We start from the raw sequence: 22,269 nt of genomic DNA on the forward strand, positions 1-22,269 counted from the left end.
TAACTGAATGCATAACTTTATTAAATAAATGCTTTGTCATGACAAAAGACAAAGATCAAGGAGTAACATAAATTATAAGTTGAATAAATAGTATACAGCAATCTTCACTTTTTTAATAAAACGTGAGATCCTCTGGCTTTTTTTTTTCTTTTTTTTTATTTCCTCAGGTACAAAATGCTAAACAGGAGGCGAGCCCCTCTGCATTCAGGTGATTTTTTTTTTCCCCGCTTTTTTTTAAAATTCTTTTCCCCACAAACTGGTTTTATTTGTCAATTTATTTTTTTTTCATCCTCTTCACCAGTAAAGATTATGAGCGTTTATTAAAAAAAAAAAAAAGTCGAAAACAAAACAAAGGGAGAGAATAGAGCTATGATATGTATGTACGTAACACTACAAAGAGCTACAGTAATATGTGCTGTGGTTATTGCTGTCTTCAAAAAAGAAAAAAAAAACCGGTAGGCAACTCGGAATCTGAAGGAATCTTGTCTGACAACTGTCTATCCGTGTGGGCTACTGTGTGGTGGTGGTGGTGGTGGTGGCGGTGGCGGTTGTGGTGGCAGCGGTGGTGGCGGCGGCGACGGTGGCGGGAGATTCGGGACTCAGGCTGGTGGCCGGGGACCTGAGAAGGTGGCTGACGCTCCCCACCTTCCCTTTCCCCACCCAGAGGAGTTTGAGAGGGGGGCCAGGGTCTGTGAGGATGGCTAGACCATCTAACTCCATTAGAAAACCCAGAAAGTACGTTTATAAAAAGAAACAAAAACCCAGGAGGAGAAAAAAAAAAAAAAGTGGAGAAAAGTGCAAAAGGAAGTCTTGCACTTTAGTGGTTTTAAAAATAAAGACAGTACAACGCCCAGGTGGCTGGCTTGGCAAGTCCCCATCCCCTTGTGCCACCACTTCTCAAAATTTAGCCTCCTTTCTCCTGCAAACCACAAATGTCCTCTTTGAGACCCAGGGTTGCTTCTCATGGGCTCACTTCCCTCGAAGGCCCCCGTGCACCGAGGCCCTCCCTGGTGCCAACAAGCCAGGTGTCGGGAGAGCGGTGGCCGGGCCCACCTGCCCGGGGGAGGCTGACCCTGCAGGATTCCCGGGGAGACCACTGAGATGGCGATGGGCAAATGAGCGAGGAGACAGGAGGTAGACCGCACGGGGCCGCCTGGGCCTCCCGTCCTCCCCTGTGGGGGTTGAATGTCTCCAGGCCTGTGTAGGCCTGGCTGTCTGAGAAACGTTCGAGCGTCACCCGTCCCAGATGCCCTGTTTGCCCAGGTGGGTAGGGAAGCTCTGGGGGAAGGAGGTCGGGTCCTGGCGAGGCCTCCATCCGCGACCCGGCGGCAGTGGCAATGACAGGTAGTCGTCTCCCTGCCAGAGCGAGGCACAGGTCAGAGGGGATGGGAAGAGGCCTACTGTTGGGTGGGTGGGTGGGGGGTGACATTTAGTCTTGAGGCCACAGAGAACTACAGAGCCTGAGGCCTCGAGGTGAAGCAACAGTAGGCTTCAGGCAGCCTGGAGTCAAGGAGATCCCGGGTCAGGATCCCCGCTGGCGGCGCTGCCCACCAGCCTTCCCTCCCGCCCTCCTGGCCCAGGGACGCTCCATCTCCATCCTCCTCCTCGACTCCCTCCCCAGGCCAGGCCGCCCCCTTGGGAGGCTTGTTTCATCCATCATGCAGGTCCTGCGTCCTCTAGGGAGTGGCCAGCTGACCGAAGTCACCCCTGCAAGCACTGGGCTCACAGGCTTGGGTGAGTCGCAGGAGCTCCGGAAACCCGAAGACTGCTAGGGTTCAAGCAGGCCCTACTCCCCCACCTCACGGCCGGCGGCAGGCGCCCCTTCAGAGTCCGGGACGCAGCAGGGGGAAAGGAGAGAGCCTCTCTCAGGAACCAGGTCCAGGTCTTGGGAGGGGTGTGCGGTGGGGGGTATGCAATTCCTGGCTCAGTCTTTTCTTAGGGGGAATGGCACCCCAGTATCCACTTGGCAGATCCCAGTTAGACGGCTGCTCAAGATGCGCAGAAAGGATGGGCAAACGGTAGAGTGAAGCGGGAAAGGTTTACAATACTGGCCTCAGACACGGAAATGTGAGTCGGGGGTTTGGGGAGAGAGTTGTGCAGAGAGATGGGGCGCACTGACACGGCAGGTCGACTCAGTCCTCTCGGCCGCCATCCCCATCGGGCCCTTTGTCCTGTGGCAATCGACCGTCTCTCCTGTCCCAGCCAACTGTCCTGTAGGGGGGGCGGTTAGGGAGGCAGGAATCCCCCCCTGCACCCCAGCCCCAAGTCCCGTAGCTGCAAGTCTCCCACCAGCTGAAATCTGTCTGCTTCTCCGCTGGAGAAGTTGGGCGCTGGAGTGGTCCCCACGGCGTCACGCCACCAGGGAAGAGTGGAGAGAGCTGTGTCCACAGCGAGGAGGGGGCCCCTTCGCCGGTGTCCCAGCCCCCTCTCCCAGCAGGCTGGCTCCGGCCTCCAAGGAGAGCCCCACGGGCGCCGGTTTGTTGAGGACGTCAGCGGGAACGGGAGTTTCCTTGGTTCCGAACCTGGCTCCTGAGGACAGCGCCCTGCAGCATCCGCTTGTCCTGGGCCCTTGTCCTGTCCCCTGCCCCAGGGAGAGAGCCTGTGCTGGCCGGAGGCGTTGAAGGGCTTGCAACAGTCTGCCACCTGTCCCTCAGTGCAGAGCGGAGGTGGCCACCTGCGTGCACGGTCTTGTCCCTCCGAAGGCACGGCTGGTCGTGCCAATCCCTGCTCCTGCCCAGCGGCAGGTGTCTAGAGCCCACCTAACGGTGCCCACCGTCCCCGGCGCCCAGGCCTGGAGCAAGCTCATTTCTCTCTGAGGAACTGCACCCCCATTCTCTTCTTGCTGTCGTCTCGAGTCCCAAAGGCCTAGAGGATGGGGAGCCAGGCAATCGCGCTGGGCTTCGTCCCCCTTCCTGTTGCTTTGCTCCAGAGCTAGAAGGAGGCAGTCCCCGCTGGCCCTCCAGCTGGTCCCCCCACCCTGCTCCCCTTTTACCGGCTCCCCTGTGTTCACCCCAGCTCACATCCCTCCTGCTCACGTCCCTCTCTCATTTCAGGCTCTCTCCTGCTCGGCCAGCGCGGAGGCCGAGGGAGGCCCTCAAAATGTCAAAATGACGGGAGAAAAAGGCTGGGCAGGACCAGTGGGTCACACTCGGCCCCGTTGTGCTCGTTTGGTGCAGGGTCCAGAGGCGGTGACTCCGGGAGGGTCTCAGGGCTAACAACGCCAGAGGCGCGGGGGGCGCGGGGGGCGTGGGGGGCGCGCCGCAGAGAGCCCTCGTCTACCCGGCTGGGTACCTGCGGGCACACCTGCCCACACCTGCACGCGGGAAGCCGGGAAAGAGTCTAACACCGTGGCCCACCGAGGGTTTGCGTCTGCCGCTCATGGGAGGCTGGCAAAATTGCAGTGATGGGTTGTGTCAGAAGAATATGGGTTTTCTCGGTTTTCCCAGAACGAGGGAGCTCCTCAGTGCACCCAGAGGAACTGCTTTGAAAAGTTAATGCAAACCTTCGAAGGAAAGGAAGGAAGAAAGCAAAATAGAAAGAACGTAGACGTATATGCCTTGTACATGACTACATGGAGCCTCGTAGAGAAGTATGGACGAGGCCGCATTGATGTCAGCCTGTCCTCCCCCAGAGGGAGCGCCGCGGGGGGCTCAAACCACCCGTGTCAGCATGATCTAGTCACCCTGGGAGAGCAAGCGTCTCGGCTCCGGGGTGTGTCCTGCTTTCTAGAAGTCTGCACGGGGCCTGAGGTACGCACACCTACTTACTCTTGGTATTTCTGCGTAGGCAAACCTATCTATCTAACAGCACTCGGCTATGCAGTTGCTTTGTTTGGAGAGGAGTGGAATGCATTTTAGTTTTCAGAAGTTTTGGGGAAGGAGAACCCTCTGCCGGGGGGAGAGGGGAGGAGGAGCGGGTTCAAGCCATGCAGCTTGCTGGCTGGCGGTGGAGATAGGTCAGGAGAGGCGCTGACCCCTCCGGTCTTTTCCCTTCTCCCCCCGCGACCAATCCAGACGGGAAAACCCCCAAGGGTGCCATCGGGTGCCACACCTTGGGCCATACCTTCCGGTGCCCAAACGTCTCCCAACTCAGGCCAGGGCTGGACACGACGACGGGCCGGTCCAGCCGTGGTCCCGGTGATCTTTCCCTTCCTGCCCACGTTCTTCTTTCCTTCTTCTTCGAAACGACGCTCTGGTGTCTCCCTCTCTCCTCTACACGTGCACTTTCTTCCCTTCTCTCTCCTCTCTCGTGTCCTCCTCTCTTCCCCTCCCTGTCCCTTCAACTTGCCTCAAAAAGAAAACCATTTTCAAGATTTTTCAAGGGGTGTGTGTGTGTGTGTGGGGGGGTCTCCTTAGCTGTCTGCATCTCTGCTGTTGCCGGTTTGAAAGTTGAGACCTTGCTAGCGATTCCGAGGTCCTCAGTTTCCTCAAATAGATAGATATATGATTTTTTTTTCCCTTAAATGAGATGAAATGAGTGGCGTCCTGGGGTGGAGGGAGGTGCTGGCTGGAGTCGGGGCTGGGGGTGGGATGGGGCCAGGGGAGGACGGGGAGGGGACGCGTCACTCAACGTTGCTGCTGTCGAAGGTGTGGCACTGAAAGTCCCCGTCGACATACTCCATGCCTGGCAGCTTCATCCCATACTTGTCCACGCACCAGCAGATGCCACGTTTGCGGCCACGGGAAGGCTTGCACTGGGGGAGGGGGGAAGGGAGAGGGACAGGTGGTGAGGGTGGCTGTCCCCCCGGAGGCTCTGCTCCTTGTCTTCCCCGCCCCAAGACAGACTGTGACCCCAAAACCATCGGGGTTCTGCTGTGCCCCCTGCACGGGGGTGGCCCTAGGGAAAACGCTCATGTAGACAGCCCGCCCTCCACTAGCTCTTACAACCTCTCTTTCACGCCACCCGTTCAGGGCCCTCCAGCTTGATAGTCTCCACCTGGCTACGTGATCTGCTGAGGATGGGGTGACAGCGATGCTGCGGCTGCATCATCTGTACGGCTTTATCGGGTACCAGACGCTACTTAACGCTTCCCACGGAGAAGGTCCTGTTCTAAGTCCTTTACAAAGATGAATCCCTAATCCCTCATCACTGCGTAAGGATAACAGGTACGATGGTCGTTTTGCATCAGAGTCTGGGGGCAGAGACTTTAAATGAGGAGATAAGGAGGGCACAGCTCCTAAGTGGGAGAGCCAAGAATTGACTCAAGGCCGTCTGGCTCTGGACCCTCAACTTAGACTAGGGACACCCTTAGGGAGCATCAGGGTCACCTGAGAGGGAACTTGTTAGGAATGAGAAATTCTCAGGGTCCACCCCCAAAGCCCCGGGGTGGGGCTCCACAATTGGTGTTTTAACAAGCCCTCCAGGTAGTTCTGACGCCCCAGGATCCCGGAGAACCACTGGCCTAAGATAACGGGGTAACTGCTTGAATAGGCTAAGTGTTAGCGCAGAAGTGTTGCCCAAAAGGGCAGCCTGGCTGGGAATGGGACGTAAATCATTGCACGTGGTTCCTGCAGAAAATTCGTTTGGAAGTCACTATCTGTGCGCATATATTTACGTGTGTGTGTTTATCAGAAAATAACCTATACAACCTGTGACATGACACAGTGATAGAAGAACGCTTGCTTTTTTGGTGAGTTCATGTAATAAGGCGGGTCACTAAAACGTAAGGTCCGCACAGGAGGGAAGGGGGAAAGTCACGATTGAGGTGTTTGCGTGGATATCAGGGATTCAGGAAACACTGTTGTTAACGGCACAGACCTTCAGCACTTAGAGGTAAGGGTATCTGGCAGCTGCCCCTTCAGGGGCCCCCTGAACTTGGGAGCAGGGGACGTACCTGCTTTCTCTTGTAGAACCCTTTGCGGTCACAGTTGGGCAGGTACACGGCACGAGGCACCATGCGTGGGCTGGCTTTGAGCTCCTGCAGGGAAGCCTCCATGTGTCTGCGGCAGGGGCCCTGTGTGAAGACGGCAGGAGTGAGACCCACGGCAGGACCCAAGTGGAAACCACCTTTCTGGGGACGCCTGGGGGGCTCAGCGGTTGAGCGTCTGCCTTTGGCTCAGGGCATGCTCCTGGGGTCCCGGGATCGAGTCCTGTATCGGGGCCCTCGTATGGGAGCCTGCTTCTCCCTCTGCCTGTGTCTCTCCCTCTCTCATGAATAAGTAAAATCTTAAAAAAAGAAAGAAAGAAAGAAAGAAAGAAAGAAAGAAAGAAAGAAAGAAAGAAAAAGAAACCACCTGTCTGTGCAGAACGAGGGGCGCAGGGCACTGGGAGCTAAAGGGTCGGTGGAGAATTTTTTTCAATTAGTCGCTTCCAGAGATCTCTCCTCCTTTGTACCTGTCATGCACTCTGGGTGTAGAAAAGTGTGCAAAACCAGCATCTGACCGGCCACGGGGGCATACCGTCCCACTTTTCTTGCACAACACCCGCCCTGCCCTGATTCAGTCTGGAGGTGGCCGTCCGCAGGTGCTCCGGGGAGCGTGCTGCCCAGGTGAGGACACAGCCCCTGGCGCTTGAATGAGTGCCTTGAATGAGCACCGCCTCTATGCCCCGCTCAGTTAAGCCCTGAGTTCTGATAAATGGAAGCCGTGAGACGTCTCTGAATTCCATGCTAGGACACACCTAAGCGCTGGCTGCTGAAAATGCTCATTTAGAAGCAAGGAAAGGTCAAAAGGCAGGGGTGGTGGTGGCAGAGGCGGCCTGGCAGGGATGCCGGTGGAGGCGGGGGGTGGCGTGGGGGGCAGTGTCCCTGTGACTCACCTGCTCAGATTCCTGTCTCATCTCGGGGGCAGAGATGACCCGGGGGTGGGCAGTGTTCTCGGCGCCCCCCACAAACTTGGACTGGGTCAGCTTCTTCCTGCGATCCTTCTTCACCGCCTCGGCCTTCAGCTCGGAGATGCGGGTGTGCTTGGGCCGGAAGATCTTGGGCGAGTAGGTCTCCTCTGCCATCTCGGAGGTGGTTGGCTCCTCGTGCTCACGGGAGTCTCTCTCTGCAGGAGAAGGAGGCGGAGGGTCAGCCTCTGGGGTCGTGCCAGAGCTTACCAGACTGGGGACAAGCAGGGGAAGAAGGAGGACATAGGGGTTCTCGCTGCCGGAAGTGCTGGGAAAGGCTGGCATGACTCGAGTCCAAAGGAGCAAACCTGGGAAGGCTTCATGGGGTGGCATGGGGTTGAAAAGGTCAGGCTGATAAATGAGGGCAAGTCTGACAGGAGGGAGAGGACATTCTGGGGGCAGGACGGGTGGGTGTGGGGGGACGTGGGTGGGACGTGGCCCGTGGGGGTGCTCAGTGCTGGTCGGGGGCTTGCTTGCCTGCCATGGGGCTGGCTCTGTAGATGGAGCAGTGGCTGGATGGGGGCTGCCGTCTAAGAGCATGACCTGGAGATGCAGGCTGATGGGGGAAGGAAGGAAAGGCCAAGTCTGTCCCTGAGTGGGGCCTTCGTGCTTCCAGGACTGTTAGAGCTGAGATCCGTTCAACTTGGAATCGGGGAGCAGGAGGGTCCTCGGGATCTAGACTAGCCGGGTGGTGAGGACCATCATGAAGAGGAGGGGACCTGAGAGGGCCAGACAGGTGGGGCCTGGAGGATGGGTGGGGGGACCTGGAACCCCACAACCCTGCCCCGGCTCAGGGCTGGCTCCGGGCTCTGGGCCCTGGGAGGCTGGAACGTAACCCAGCTCCAGGCCAAGAGAGGCCAACAGCTGGCGGGGGCTGGAGCAGTTATATATAGGAGAGACTTGGTGACAGTCTATACTTAGCTGACTTATGACCTTTAAAGAAGTAGGACTTTGTCCATTTATTTGTTGATCTGATAATTCCACCCCCGGCCTTGTTTCCATCTGCAGACTTCCAGTACATTCTTATCTCCCAGGCACTCTTCTCTGGGCCCCTCTTCCTCCTCTCAGCTCCTTGACCTCGCCAGCCTTGGCAGACCCAGAGTGGGGAGGGCTCCATCGCTCTTCCCAGGTGGGCAGGACGTGACCAGGATGCCCGCAGGGAGACCAGGTGCAAGGTGGGGGTGGGTAGGGGCGGGTCAGTCCTATCTTCATCGCCTTTTTTCAAATTTTAGAGAGAGAGAAAAATAGGGCTCTGGGGTGACCCCGGATAACTCATGAGGTGAAGGAAAATCCTGTTCTCCAGCCACTCCACTGTCACTGGGCTCTCCAGGAGCCATGATGACAAGGCCCTGGGATGGGGAATAGGAGAGGAGTCCAAGGAGGTGGGGATGACGGGATGCACAGGGAAGGAGAATCTTGGTGAAAAGACACTGTTTTGTGTCCCCAGGGGCAGGAACCCTCTTTCCAGGGGAAGTTCCAGGTGTGGGTTAAGGGAGGCATTTGGGGACCTGGCCTAACCTGGTCAGGATGGCAGGTGGCAGGAAGCACCTGAGCACCTGTTTGTCTCTTGGCTTGGGATTTGTCAAACTTAATTGAATAGGCATCCGGCCTTTAAGGCCCTGGCAGGGAAGTTCCCCGCCCTGAAGAAGCCTCCACAAGTTTGCAGTGTTTTGGGTGGTTAGCTGGCTTGGATATTTATCCACAGAGAGGAAGGGAGGCAGTCACTAGAGGGACACGATGCGGAGAGAGCAAAAGGCAGAGCAACGGGGAGGCATTCTCGGAGCAAAGTTCGGAGCCAGGTCCCCATCCCCCACTTTTGGTCTTTCCCTCCCTCTTCCCGCCTTGCCTGGACTCAGGGCTCTGACTCTATCAGACCTGCTGCGATCATTAATCAGTGTGGTGGGCGATGCGCCTGGTAGGGGGAGGATAGCCGTCTAGGGTTAGCTAAAGGAGTGACGTTTGGAGTAAACCAACTTTTCTTGGTTGCGGGACAAGCTAGAATGGGGGGACATGCAGAGAAGCAGTGGGGGGCTCTGTACAAACCGGAAATGCTAGGGCTCTGTTATCTAGTACTGAGCCCGGACCCGAGGTTCAGGTCTTGGGGAGAGATGCGTGGAGAGGAAAAGCCAGCTGTGGGACGGAAGGTTGCTGAGCCCATCTTGCTGAGTGATCTGAGGCACTTCCCACAACCTCTCTGGGCATCACCGAGTGCTCTGACCCTGAGAAAGCAGTTGACCACTGGGGAAGAAGAGAGGTCAAGAGATGGCTGCCATTGAAAGGTTGGGAGCATTGCGGGGGGGCATGGCCACCCCCTTCCCCTAATCAAGATCATAAGCAGGTGAAGTGAGCAAAGGTGGGTGAGGGCACAGGTGGGAGGGTGGAGCGGCTCCAGCCTGGGCCGGAGGGCCAGCAGGTTTGTGTGTGGCTGGGCTCCAGGAGTTGCCACTTCCGTGAGGGAGATCCCAGGGAGCTGCTGACCTCCAGTGGCTGGAGCTGTACCAGCTCCTGGAAGCCTTCCAATGCACCGTCAGGTCCATGCCCCTGTGTCCAAGCAGAAACAAGTACATGAACGTATCTCAGGGTGCTCTTTCTAGCTCTTAAAGACATCGGAGATGGGGGTGCTGCCCCTCCTCCTCTGGCCACCTATTGTGCTGGAGCCCCCCTGTCCTTCTGGTCAGGGGGTGTCATCCACCAGATGTGGCGTCCCCTCTCCCGGGGCTTCTCTCTCTGGCCTTGCTGGACACGGAGGCCTGCTGGCTCACGGCACTCCACATACCAACAGCTCTTCTCAAGACCCTTCATCTTTTAGGACCTTTTCTAAGAAATGCTGTGGGCTGCCCTTAACCTTGACTCACTCCTCCTGGGACGGGGATGGGGCTGTTAACAGTGGCTCAATAAACTTGGGAGCAACTTTTCTTGGACCTTAGTCTTTTCCCCGAAAGTGTTCAACGACGGCCTTGGGACTAAGCGCATGTTCATACTGGAAAACGATGTGGATTCCTGTATGTTCTTTAAGGAGCTCAAAGCACTTCTGCAGGGACCCTTGAGTGGTTTGCCTCTGCCTTCGGCTCAGGTCATGATCCCAGGGTCCTGGGACTGAGCTCCACGTCGGGCTCCCTACTCAGTGACAAGCCTGCTTCTCCCTCTCCCTCTGCCGCTCCCCCAGCTTGTGCTCTCTGGCTCTATTGCTCTGTCAAATAAATAAATAAAATCTTAAAAGAGAGAAAAACCCTACAAAAAAAGCACTTCTGCAAACGCTCTGTCCTTCCCCGGCCTCACGAAGGCAGGGTTCCGAAGGCATGCCCTCCCCGGTTCACAGGCGCTTTTTTGGCTGCTTCTGAAGGGCAGGCTTAAAGTTTTGATGTGTCTCCTGGTTTTTTGGTGCCGCTTAACCCCATGGGACCTATTACTTAGGCAGCCAGGGTAGTGGAGTCTCAAAGATACCAGTCAGGGTCTCGTGGTCATGTGCAGGCTCCAGAGACAGCGGAAACGCAGCACAGAGCCAGTGCGGAGCTACAAAGGTGAAAAGGCTGGAGAGTAAGACTTTGGGGGGCTGGAATGCCAGGGCCCGCTAGCCCTCCTCAGCTGCTTGCTGGCCAAGTCATAAATAGGCTTTCAATTTGGGAAGGGCTTAAGTTTTAGCTAAGACAAGAAGGCACACGCAGACTGGCGGTTCCTGTGCTCATTCATGGAGAGAAAATGGACCAAGGTTGCAGAGGGGATTTTAGGTGGGATGAAAGGGAGGACTTCCCCAACTGGAACAGCAAAGGAACTTCCAAGTGCAGGGGGTTCTCGAAGCTGTTCCACAAACAGGCCAGTACCTCCACGTGGCCGGTAGGTGGCGGAGGAGACTCAGGCTGCACAGCATGTCCCCGGTGCTTATTTCCAGGGACCTCAAGGCACTTTTAAGATCTGAGATTTGTGTGCTGCCCTCCTCGACTTCTGTGACAGCTACCCAAATCCTCTCCTTCCCTCTGTGTGTCTGCAGATGCATTTCAGGAGTCAGGGCGATGGACAGGTGAGGACTAGAAAAAAAACACCCATGTACAGGGAGGGTGAAGGCAGCTGTGAGAGCTGGAGGCTCATGGGGGGACAAGGCCGACCTGTGCATCTGTGCATAGCCCCCCACTGCTTCTCTCGTCTGCAGCTGAAAACTGATCTGGGGAAGAGGGGACCCCTTTGAGGGCCCCCTTGCCCTTGTCTCCATGTCCTTCTGAAAGGATTCTGCAGCAGCTGGAAAGTGGGGAATGCTCAGTATTGTTCCCGCCTCCAAGGGGCAATGGAGGCAGGGCCCGTTAATCCCTTGATCTCATCCAATGGCCAAGGGAGCAGGGGCTGTCACATGGTCCTGATGGGTGCATTTCCTGATGGGCGGGTTCTGAGTCTGGCCTGCATCCCCACAGGCTCTCTGATGGCCCCTGTCCCTGCCCCATCGTGGGGGCCAATGCAGTTCCTCCTTCATTCATGAGGGGGTTCTGGGTCCTGCTGCTGCGCCAGCACCCACGGAGGCACACTCAGGTACACGGCCCTTCCTATGGCAACATGAACACCTGCTGGAGGACTACGCCGTTTTCACGTCCCAGCAAACACAGAGGGTGTCTGGCTGGAGGCCCAGCGGCTCTGGATCCGGAGCCATCGTAGAGTGGGCAGCACTACCACAGCACAGTGGACAATGCCCGAAGCAGGCCCATGCTCTTAAGAAGCCTTCCGATTCCATCCTGCTCCATGGGCTGTGATGGAGATGCTAGGGACCTGCTGCTCCCTGCAATCTATCCCCCCATGCTGGTCATGCCCTGGCCCCACTAGCACCCTGGGCCCAGGCTGGTGGTAGTTTCCCACTCTATCTTAATCTCATCATCAGACTTCAAACAGAGTGGCCCAGATACCGCCACTTTGCTTACGGAAATTGAAGAAACCGAGGCGTAACTTGGAATTCACAGCTCAGGAAGACTGTGGGGCTTGGCCAGGCCACCTGGACCTGGGGAGAGGAAAGTCTCTTTTTGTAGCCAGGAGACAAGATGGGTTTGCCCAGAATCTCTCTACAAGGAATGAAAAGGGGAGCTGGGTTTCCTCTGGCTCTCACTCTAACTCCTTCTGTGGAATTTAAAAAGTAAGCTTCTTAAGAGCGGAGCCTGGTCACCTATGTTCACCTCTCCATCGGATGGCATTCGGTATATAAGCTGTGAATGGAGAGATGCACAGATTTCTTCAAGAGATAAAGAGAAGCGGGTCTGTAACATAAAGTCGGGCATGGTACAGTTCCACGGATGCCGTGAGGTCACCTCACCCTGCCCCTTGCCTTGAAGCCCTGGAGCTGCTGCAGAGGGAGCCGGGAAGCCGAGTAACAGGACCAAGTACGGCTCCCCTGGATTTCCTGGGCTTCTCTGATCTAAAGTCATGCTCTCCGATATAGCACTCAAGAGTCACATGTGGCCACTTAAATGAATAAATATTAAATCGAATTACAAGTGGAGCTCCTCGGTTGCTCTATCCACTTTTCAAGGACCCGTAGCTCCAGTGGTGGATTGGCTGCTGCGGTGCACAGCACAGATGCAGAGCATTTTTATCACTGCGGAAAGTCCTCCTGGACAGCGGGCCTGAGGGCACCGATCCACCCCTGGCCGTGGCCGGATGCCTGCACCCCCTCCCCACTTTGCCCTGTTTCCCCGCCAACCTGCCTCCCCCTGCTCTTTGCCAGGACATGCAGCTTATGGGGCAATGATGGATCGGCGGCTCACTGTTTAAAAAAACTGTGAGACGCGTTTCAATCTCCTGAAGTCTGACCGTTTCCCAGCCGTGGATGCCAAATGAATCAACGACACCGCGTGTGCATGCCTTTGCATAAAGAGAACGGGCCCAGGGCGGTCGGGAGGGGCTGCCGGGCCTTCCAGGGGAACTGCCTCCTCTTAGCCATTCCAGTCCTGGCCAGTGTGTGCTTTGTCCCAGCCTCTCTTGGAAGACACTGTTTTCTTTTCCTCTGTGGTCAGTAACAGGCCTGCATGTTCTGGGCTCTTTTTAACACGAATTATGGGCTGGGAGGCAAAGGAGCGCTGTCTTTTCAAGAGGAAAACAAACCCAAATAACCATCATCCTGAGGAACAGTTGCAAGAAGACACTGGAGAAGGAAGAAGTGTGACTCGGGGTGAGTGGTGGAGGCAGGGAGCACGTTTCAGAGAATCAGTGACTGGACAGTGAGGACAGGAGACCTACCCTGCTGAGCTCCTCTACAGCCCCCACCCCATTCCAGACCAGAAAACTAATGTAGCTGGGTGCTCTAAACCAACACCAAAGTTGGCCAATGTGGGCACGCAACATCTCTATACTAAATGGAGAATTGGTGACATCATATCGCATGGTGGGTGAACAGAGTAAGAGTTGGAGTACCAGGAAGTCTGATTGCCAGCCCCAGCTGAAAGGAACTGGTCCCCACCTAGAGGGTTCCCTCCAGAAGTATCCCCCCGTCTAATGGCATTACTTCATGCTGCGTTAGGCATGAGGTCTCCTTCCAAAAGATGGAGAGAGAAAAAGTGACCCACTGCCCTTAATGGCATAACCTGGCTGCTGTCAAGTTGGTGACATTCCTCCAGAATGAAAGGCGAGGCTCTCACTCATGCATCTCCCATTGTCCCGGGAACAGAGGTAAAGGCAGAATTCCCCCCATTCTTTTCCCCCAGGGCCAAAGTAGGATTGAGGGCTGCGCTTTCAGTACACATTTCTTGATCCCTGGGAGACAGTTGGTGATAAACTTACGTGTTAGACATACACACTTATGTCCAACTCCCCAGATAAGGTTCCCTGGCTGGGTTTCTCTAGAGCTGGGGAAGGTACAGCATGCTCAGGAGAAACGTCTGTGTCTGTTCCCCACGTACACCCTAAACCAGAAGGGAATGGAGGGGGCTTGGTGGGAAGCAGCCTCTGAATGGAGAAGGGGGAGAGGGAGAGGAAGCACTTGGCCATTTCTCTGACCTGGCTACACTTCCACTCATGACTCATCACAGTCCATTCAGAACATTACAATTAGGCAGCCACATTCCCTGAGAACGGTCCTGGGTGACCAGAAGGGGGTGGCAGGGAGCAGGCAACTAGATCTTTCCCTGGGTTCCCTAAGAAAAGAGAGCTGCTGGGGGTCAAACAAGAGTCCTGTGGTGTCTGGAAGAGTCCGAATTCAGACTCTTCCTGTTGGACTCTTTGGGGCTGAAGGAGAGAATGCAGAGATATTATTTCCCTTCTCAGGTCGGGGAGGGGCTTGCTAGTTAGGCGGCCACTAGCCACATGTAGCTATTAAAGCTTGAAATGTGGCTAGAGGGGCCGAATTAAACATTTTATTTCATTTAGGGCCACCTGCGTGGCTCAGTCTGTTGAGCATCCAACTCTCGATTTCGGCTCAGGTCATGATCTCAGGGTGCTGGGATGGAGCCCCGAGTCGGGCTCATGCTGGGGGTGGCTCCTGCTTAGGATTCTCTCTCTCCTTTTCTCTCTGCCCCCCCCCACTCTAAAGAAAGTTATTTCATTTTAATTGATTTGAATTTTAAAACTAATACTCAGTGTGGTTATCAGAAACTTTTTGAGTATGTTTGGAATGACTCAGGTATATGAATCCAGTTTTTCGACTGTAAACTTTTTTACAAAACTTAAATATACAAATCGAGTATTTTTAATGAAAATTTAGTGTCCAAACTGGGATGTGCTGTCCATGCAAATCATACCTCAGATTTCAAAGACTTTAATATGAAAGAAGGAACGTAAAATATCTCATTATAACTGCTGGAGTATATGTAGAAATTATAATATTTTGGATACATTGAATTGAAATATATGGTTAAAATTAATTTCACCTGTTTCTCTTGGCCTTGTTAAAAAGTGTGGTTACGAGAAGATTTGAAATCACGTGTGTGGCTTGTATGCAGTTTCAGCTGGCCCGGGCTGTTCTAAAGCATCTGGGACGAGAGTCATCCTCAGTGGTGTGACAAAGAGACAGTGGAGCATACTCAGTTCAGCTGTGATGGCAGGACCTAAATGGTTCAGGATAACCAGAGCCCACCTAAAACATCTGTGCGAACCAGCAAAGGTCAAAGGAAGCCAGGTTCTGAGTGCAAATTCGGTCTGGGCCTTGCCTCAGGATTTGGCTAGGGAAAACCCATGTCTGATGGTTGAGGTTGAGGGATGAAAAATGAGGTCACTAACCTATTTATATTAAAATTTCCCCCAGGGTGCACTTGACAGGTCTAACCTCTTGGGAAGAGGTCGTTAACTTATCTGCCTCCTTCTTAAGAATCCCCCAAGAGAGGAGCAGCCACAGCTCCAGGATGTGTTAGCCTGGCTCTCCGAAATGCCTCAGATTCATCTGAGGCCCCCAGGTGTAATCAGGAGGCTCCACTCTTCTGTCCTTTGGAAAGATCGCTGATAGACCTGCCCCTGTTCCAAAACCTGGTGACTCTCTGGCTGTCCTCCTTATCAACTCTTAGGGCGTGTGATTTTTCTCTCCTGCTCCCACCCTGCCCCACCGGAGGAGCTGGGGTCTCCTCATCTTGCTCGCCTGACTCCATGAAAGGCCTGTGCAGGTAGAGGCTGCTTGCCAAGGAAAGTTGGTTGCTTAAGGGCCATGTTCTCTTTCTATACTGTAGGCTGCCACACAGCCAAGGGGAAGCGAGGGCCTGCCTGCCTTCCCAGATCAGGAGAGCACCCCATAGTTCAGGAAAGGAGGTTTAGTCCACGGCCCCAAGGCCTGGGCTCAGCACTGCTCCTTTCCACCCCGGCCTAAGCCAGTCTTGTTTCCAAGACCATGGAGAAAAAGGGATACAACGGAGTGTGGTTGAAAATAAAAGCTGGGGGTGGGGGTGGGGGCTGCATTCTCCACTTTAGGGCCACTTCACTTCTTACCTTAAAACAGAGCAGTCCCCCCGCCCAGTTCATCTTCACAAGCTCCACTATGGGAAGACAATGTTGGGCCATATTTGCCAAAGGCCTCATGGTAAGTTAGGCCAGGCCTTGGTGAGAGCCCTAGTGACTAGTCTAGGAAGCCCAGAAGAGCGGAATGGGTATAGAATCAATAGGACTGTGAGACTGAGTTCCATCTAGTCCTGGCTCTGCCACTAACCCTGCACTCCCTGCCTCGGTGTTCTCATCTCTGAAATTGCTGTTTTGAGTACTAAGATCTATGGGTCGTTTCCAGCATTAGCACTCTTTGGCCAGTACCTAGACCATTCGTGGGGAGACACTAGGACCAAGCTAAGCCAAGTGGCCAGGTAGGAAACGTCACTTTATCTCCCATAGAAGTTTGCAATAATTCCTCTGGATTTATATATATATATTTTTAAAAAGGCATCACAATAAAAATCATGGAAACAGAACTGGAAACAAAAGTGGGGGGATCCTCTGGATAGAGGGCAGTGGGAAATAGAAGCTTAGAACTGGCTTCTTTATTTATTTTTTGCAAATAGGTAATGAATCTTATTGTTTTGGAAAACAAAATCCAGACTGTAATTTAAGGATGGCCTCCGGGGATTGTATCTTTGGGACCAACTATAGTAAAAATGCGAAACAAAAACTCAAACAAAATCCCTCCAAATTGCCTCTTCGTCTCTCACCACACCCATTCTCCCATCCTCTTCACTTCTACTCCCTGTTGATCCCTCACTGGTACCTGGTCTGTACATGGAGTCCTTCCAGTTTCTGGATGCAGGAGGCTTGGAGTGTGCGGATCCATTCTTCGAAGTTCTATGTTCTACGCATTAAATAACCCAAAGTTTCAAAGGCATTGCTCAGGTACAAAGTCAAAGCTTTAGGCAAAAATTACCTTCCTTTCCTGCTAGCCACCTCCCCCCACCTCCCATCCCTTTTAAGGGGACTGGGGCTTCTGTGGGATTCCTACTCCCATGCCCTTTGCTGTAACCCCCATGGTGACCTCTGCCTCCTAGGTCAGCCCAGTCCTCTCTCTGCAGCTGCAAGTCCACCTGTCTGCTCAAATCCAACCCAAGCCTAAGCACTAACTGGCAGCTGCTCTGACTTAAAACTCAAGCCCTCAGGGAATGCCGTCAAGCTAGGGGATGGAGAAGGGGGGGTGGGGGGTGGGGTCCGAAGGAGGGATAAGAAAAGAGAAATATGGAAAGAAAATGAGTTCTCACTGTGGCCAACTGTCTTTGCTCTTCCAGTCTGAGCTGACACAGCAGAAAGAGGGGGCGGGAGGCAAGAAAAGTCAAGTTAAAAGCACCTTCTCTCATCTTCCCGGCTCCCATTTTGGTTGGCTCAGGGCACAGCCAGCCTCTCAAAGGCTTATTTCAAAGGGAGGGGGTGCGAGTGGGAAAGGAATCTGGCTCCTTTGGTTTTCCATGATCTTGTTCAACCCAGACACAAATTTGGCCAATAAACCGAACTCTGGGACTTGACTTCAACATGGCATTTGGACCAGGCTTGGAGTGGAAGCCAGGGTGATGGACGCCAAACCCCTCAGAGATGCAAAGGCCAAATTCATTTTTATTTAGGTAATATTTTTTTTCGTTCCCAGAGCATACTTTCTGTCCACTCTCTCTTATTTCTCAATGACAGAATGGAAACGCAGAACCCATTTCTCCCTGTATCCCAAGCTTAATGTCTCAGGGGCTCAAGGGAGAGCTCCCAGAACCAGGCCAGGGCCCTTCTCCCAACAATGCCCAAGCAAAGCCTGGTGCGTCCTTGCCTCCATCCAGCTCACCGGTATTTATTGAGTTTGGCTCAATAAAGGACTCCTGTCTCCCGCCTCCCTCCAGCCTCACACACACTGCCCTCTGTTTCTATATCTATCTTTGCCCCAGAACTGGCCAAAATAAAATGCAGGGCCCAGCGGGCTCCCAGCACCCAGTTCGCGGGCGGACTGGCTCTCTGGTTGCTCAGCAACGCGCCCAGCAAAACACCAGTCTCCGCCTGCCCGCCCTCAGCTCTTCCTCCAGCAGCTTTGGCTGCCTGCCACCTCGCTCTCCTCAGCTCCCCATTCCGGATTCGAGAAATACACTTTTTTTCTTTTGCTTAAAAAAAGATATGTATCTATATCTTTCTGTGCGCACATATCTTTTGGTGTGTGTGTGTGTGTGTGTGTGTGTGTATGCATCCATCATCTCTACCTGTATCTCTACCTGTATGGCAACCACAGGGGGGAGAGGCAAATCCGGATTCTCACTGCCCACCTTGGTAGGGAGGATACGGTGGTGGGGTGTTGGGGAGCAGGATTTTTGGCCAAGGGAGCTGACACCTTCCTCCCTGTCTCTGTTCACTTCCCTCTCTTTATGGAACCTCTCTGCGCCATCTCCAACTTTTTGGGGGACCCCCTCAACGGTTGCAAAAAGCTAGAGCCAGGAGCGCCCACTACCATCCTATCTTCCAGGAGTTAGGAGTCCCCGAAGCCATCCTGCAACCGTGCTCCGTTGGCACCTGCCAGAGGCCGGGTGGAGTCGCCAAGAAAGTCGGGGTGGGGCGGGGAGGCAGCCACGGGTTCCCCAGGAGGCGGCTAGAAGGTAGGGGTTGGGGAACGGGCTGCAGAGAAGTCTGAAAGGCATCTTGCTTGGGACAAAAGCCGGTGTCTTTGTGTGTCTCTGTGTGTATTACGTTCAACTGGAAAGTTGGATGATGAGCCAATTTGCCCTTCCAAGCGGTAGCGCGCGTGCGTGCGAGCGCCCTGCGCGCACACCCTCCGCACCAACCACATCACACCAACCACACGGTTGGGCAAATAAAAGCGAGGCCAGAAAGCGGCTGAGTGATACCTTGCATACTTTCTTTGTGACCGGATTATTACCCAGAGCGCCCGCTTCCAAGCCAGGAAATCAATTCATACCTTTTCTCCCCCAGGCGCTAAGCTTTTCCAAATCCACATCCCCCAGGATGAGCGCGGCCAGGACCGCCTTTGAAAAGTGGCTCTTAATAAAAATAACTCCACAAACCCGGCCCCTCGGGCCTCCAGGGCCTGAGCGTTGCACTCTGTTCCTTTTTTTTTTTTTTTTTTTTTTTTTTTGCAGGCTGCAATCCGGGGGAGGACTGCCTCTCGCAAAGTGGGGAGGGGGGGGGGCGGCCGGCAAACCCTGCGAGGCTTGCAGGGTTCCAGGGTGAGCCCGGGAAAGTCCTGCAGCTTTGCAAGCGCTTTCGCACTCCTATCCTACATGATCGTGTCTGCAGCTGGCAGTTAGGAAAACCCAAGTCGGGGCGCCCTAATGGACGGGATGGAGGCTGGGAAGAGGGACATTGTCCCAGTAAGAAGCTACACAGAAAAAAAAAAATTTTTTTTTAGCTAAGTTTTAGCCCCCTTCGGAGAGGATTAATAACCAGGTTGGTTACTCATTGGTTAAGAACCCAGATCTTTGTGCACAGCTCCTTAGATTTTTTTTTTTTTTTAAAGAAGGGAGATCAGGTAAGTGCAAAAGAAAACCCAGTCTAAGGAGGGGGTCAGAACCGTTCTGATTTAAAAAAAAAAAAAAGGAAAGAAAAGAAAAGAAAAAAAGAACCGTTCTGATTGAGCAGGCAGCTCTGTCAACGTTTTAAACCTTAGACTCCAGACACTGAGAACTGGGGGGCGTGGCCTCGAGGGGGCGTGGCCTCGAGGGGGCGTGGCCTCGAGGGGCGGGGCTACTCGAAGGAGGGCGCGGCTCCCGGAGCGTGGCTTTCCCGTCTCCGCCCAGATTTTGCATTCTGCGTTTCCAGGGTCCACACCCACTTGTGATCCGGGTTGATAGATTGAGGTGGGGGGGGGGGGGGTTGGGGGGGCGCGGAGGGGGGGAGATGAGCACTGGCGGGGAAGTGGTGATGCCTGAGGCTCACATCCCTTCTTGCCCCTGTATCCACCTTTCTTTCTTCCCAGGTAAAATCTGAACTGGGGCGGGGCGGGGGGGGGGGGACAAGGAATTCGATTCAGGGACGAATACTCAGCATTATTGGACCAGAAACCCTTCTTCCCCCGTCCCCCCGCCCCCCGACCCCGCCGGCCCCCCACCTCCCCACCGCTGCAGCCCAGCGTGCCAAAGTCATTTTTTCCCTTCTCGGGAGGAAAAAAGGTATTTTGCATTTTAATAATGTCTTACCACGTACCGCAAACCATCACACCAAGTCCAGAGCACTGGGTGTGCGCGGGGAGGGGCATCGGAGCCCCCCCTGCCCCCCGCCCCGCCCCCGGCGTTAGCTCCCCAGCGCCCGTGCGCGCGCGCGGGGGTGTGCAGGGGCGGAGGGCAGGGAGCCCCGGGACCGGCCTGCAGGGGGGCGGGGGCCAAGGTGGGATAGCCGCGGAGGGCCGGTGCCGCCTCTCTCTCCAGGTCCCCAGTTAAAGCAATATTTTAACAAAAGAGATTTTTCTTTTTTCTTTTTTTTCCAAGTTCGAGAGAACCCGTGTTGGGTGGGTGGTGGGTGGTGGGTGGCGGAGGGAGCCTGTAGGGTGCCAGGCGCCTTCTCAGACTGGAAGCTGCGCACCTGGGGGTTTGCACCCGGACTCCGACTGGCAGCTCGGGGGCAGAATTCAGACGGGGGGAGGGGAGGGGAGGGGAGGGGAGGGGAGGGGAAGGAGCGGGGGCTCGGGGGGCTCGGCTGGGAGCGCGGCGCGGGGTAGCCGGGTCCGCCAGGCTCCGATTGCGAGGGGCCAGGACCGTGCCCACCCTCCTCCCGGGCTCCACCCCGGCGCCGAGCCGCTTGCCGGGCGGAGCGCGCGGGCCGGCCCGTCCCGGTCCCCGCCGCGCGCCGCGCCCCCCGACCGGCACACCGAGCGCGCTCACCGATCTTGGCTTGCTCGCGGTAGCTCTTCTCGTTGAGGCAAACCCCGCGGCCGTGCAGCAGGGCGTGCAGCGGCTTCTCCTCGTCCTGCCGGGGGAGGCAGCGCAGCCCCTGGGCGCAGCGCTCCGTGTAGACGCCGCACGACTGCCCCTCGGCCAGGGCGCAAGTCATGCAGCAACCGCAGCCGGGCTCTTTGACCAGCTCGCAGCCCAGGGGGCTGGGGGGGCACATGGAGAGGGCTTTCTCGTCGCAGGGCTCGCAGTGCACGAAGGAGCCCAGGCCCTGGGCCGGCCCCGCACAGGAGGCCAGCAGCAGGAGGACCGCGGTGAGCACCATCTTCTCCGAGTCTTCCCCTTTACCTTGGGGCGGGGCACGAGAGCGAGAGTGTGGGGAGAAAGGGGCCAGGAGGGCGCCCGGAGAAATTAAAAAAATGTTTTGTTTTGTTTTTTTCTGGCAGGTAGAGCAGGTGCCCTCCCCCAGACAATTGCAAAATGCGGGGAGAGATGGAGGGCTGAGGTGCCTGCAAGCGAGTCCCAGTTGCAAGGATTAAAGGACTTGCAACAGGTTGGGGGGGAAAGAGCAGCGCCAGGTGCACGCGGAGGGAGTGGAGGCCAGAGAAACAACCCCCCCGGCCAGACCTGCTCAGAATTACAGGGAGGAAAAAGCCAAAAATTGTTCACCCCCAAAGAAACCGCCGAAATAATGAGCTCGGAGGCTGTGGAGGAGAAGGGGGTGGGGCGCGGGGGGGGGGAGCAAAATGGGTCTGTCTTCAAAAATTTGGTTTAAGACCTAAAATGCACCCTGCCCCTAGTTCCTAACCTTCAGCTGCCTGCAGCGCGCGGCTGCCGCGGAACAGGTAAGAGGCGGCGGCGGTGGCCGCGAGGGTGGGGGAAGATGTTGAAATCAAGAAATTAAAAAAAAAAAAAAAAAAGCCCCCAATCCAAACCCCTAACACCTCTCTGCTCCCGCTGTGCCACCACCTCTTGGAAATTCGCAGGTTCTGCGTGAAGCTCGAAGAAGGGTGCAAACGGAAGAGGGGGTAATTAAAAGGAGCAAAAAAAAAAAAAAAAAAAAAAAAAAAGAGAGAGGAGAGAGAGAGAGAGAGAACCCCACACCGGTTTGCTCCTCTTTCCTAGCTCTTTCCCCCGGCAGAAGTTTCCAAAGAGACTACGGGCTCCGGTGGAGCAGGCGCTTTTAAATAGACGGCCCCTGGCTGCCAGCCAGTTTGTAGCTGCTATTTGAGCTCCCCAACACCCAACCCAGGCGAGGATGCCAAGGAGCTTTGCAGTACAAACTCACACGGGGTGGGGGTGGGGAGAGGCCTTCTAGACACACGGGGGCTCCCCTGCGCTCCCGGAGCAGTGCCCTCCTCCCCCCGGAATGCAAGAACGGGGCACGGGGGACCGGGCTGGGCTGCCTACGGGGCAGGGGGGCGGGTGTGTGTGTGTGTGTGTGTGTGTGTGTGTGTGGATAGGTGGGGGGGGGGGTCGAGTGGAAGAAGCAAATATTCAGGAGTTGGTGGCACCGAAGAGGAACTGGGTCTCCCTCCCTCCCACCCCTTAACTAGCCAAGGCTCCGGCTGCAGGGAGAAGCATTTTCTTATTAGCCAAGTGGATATATACCGTGCCCAGGAAATTCTTCCCAAGCTTTGGGAAATGGCTGTCTGCTAGCGTCTAAGTTACCATGTGAGGGGTGTGTGTGTGTGTGTGTGTGTGTGTG

The 22,269-nt window shown here is 55.3% G+C and overlaps 1 protein-coding gene across 1 annotated transcript; it reads right to left on the minus strand.

Moving 5' to 3' along the window:
• On the minus strand, positions 1-21,726 carry IGFBP5 (insulin like growth factor binding protein 5). The gene is made up of 4 exons (XM_041737355.1): positions 20,553-21,726; positions 6,757-6,986; positions 5,834-5,953; positions 1-4,693 (listed from the first exon to the last, which is right to left on the minus strand). Exons 1-4 carry the CDS (start codon positions 20,884-20,886, stop codon positions 4,562-4,564), a joined length of 816 nt encoding a protein of 271 aa, XP_041593289.1. The 5' UTR covers positions 20,887-21,726; the 3' UTR covers positions 1-4,561.
• Positions 21,727-22,269: the final 543 nt, after the last annotated feature.

This window comes from Vulpes lagopus, chromosome 22, assembly GCF_018345385.1.
Source record: "Vulpes lagopus strain Blue_001 chromosome 22, ASM1834538v1, whole genome shotgun sequence".
NCBI lineage: Eukaryota > Metazoa > Chordata > Mammalia > Carnivora > Canidae > Vulpes > Vulpes lagopus.

What these genes read in the sequence shown, in the direction of transcription:
- IGFBP5 (XM_041737355.1), bottom strand. Translation starts at nt 20,886, where the DNA reads ATGGTGCTCACCGCGGTCCTCCTGCTGCTGGCCTCCTGTGCGGGGCCG. An exon ending in CCGCGAGCAAGCCAAGATCG is followed by an intron (nt 6,987 to 20,552) that starts GTGAGCGCGCTC and finishes CTTCTCCTGCAG; the next exon opens with AGAGAGACTCCCGTGAGCAC. An exon ending in TGAGACAGGAATCTGAGCAG is followed by an intron (nt 5,954 to 6,756) that starts GTGAGTCACAGG and finishes GTCTTCACACAG; the next exon opens with GGCCCCTGCCGCAGACACAT.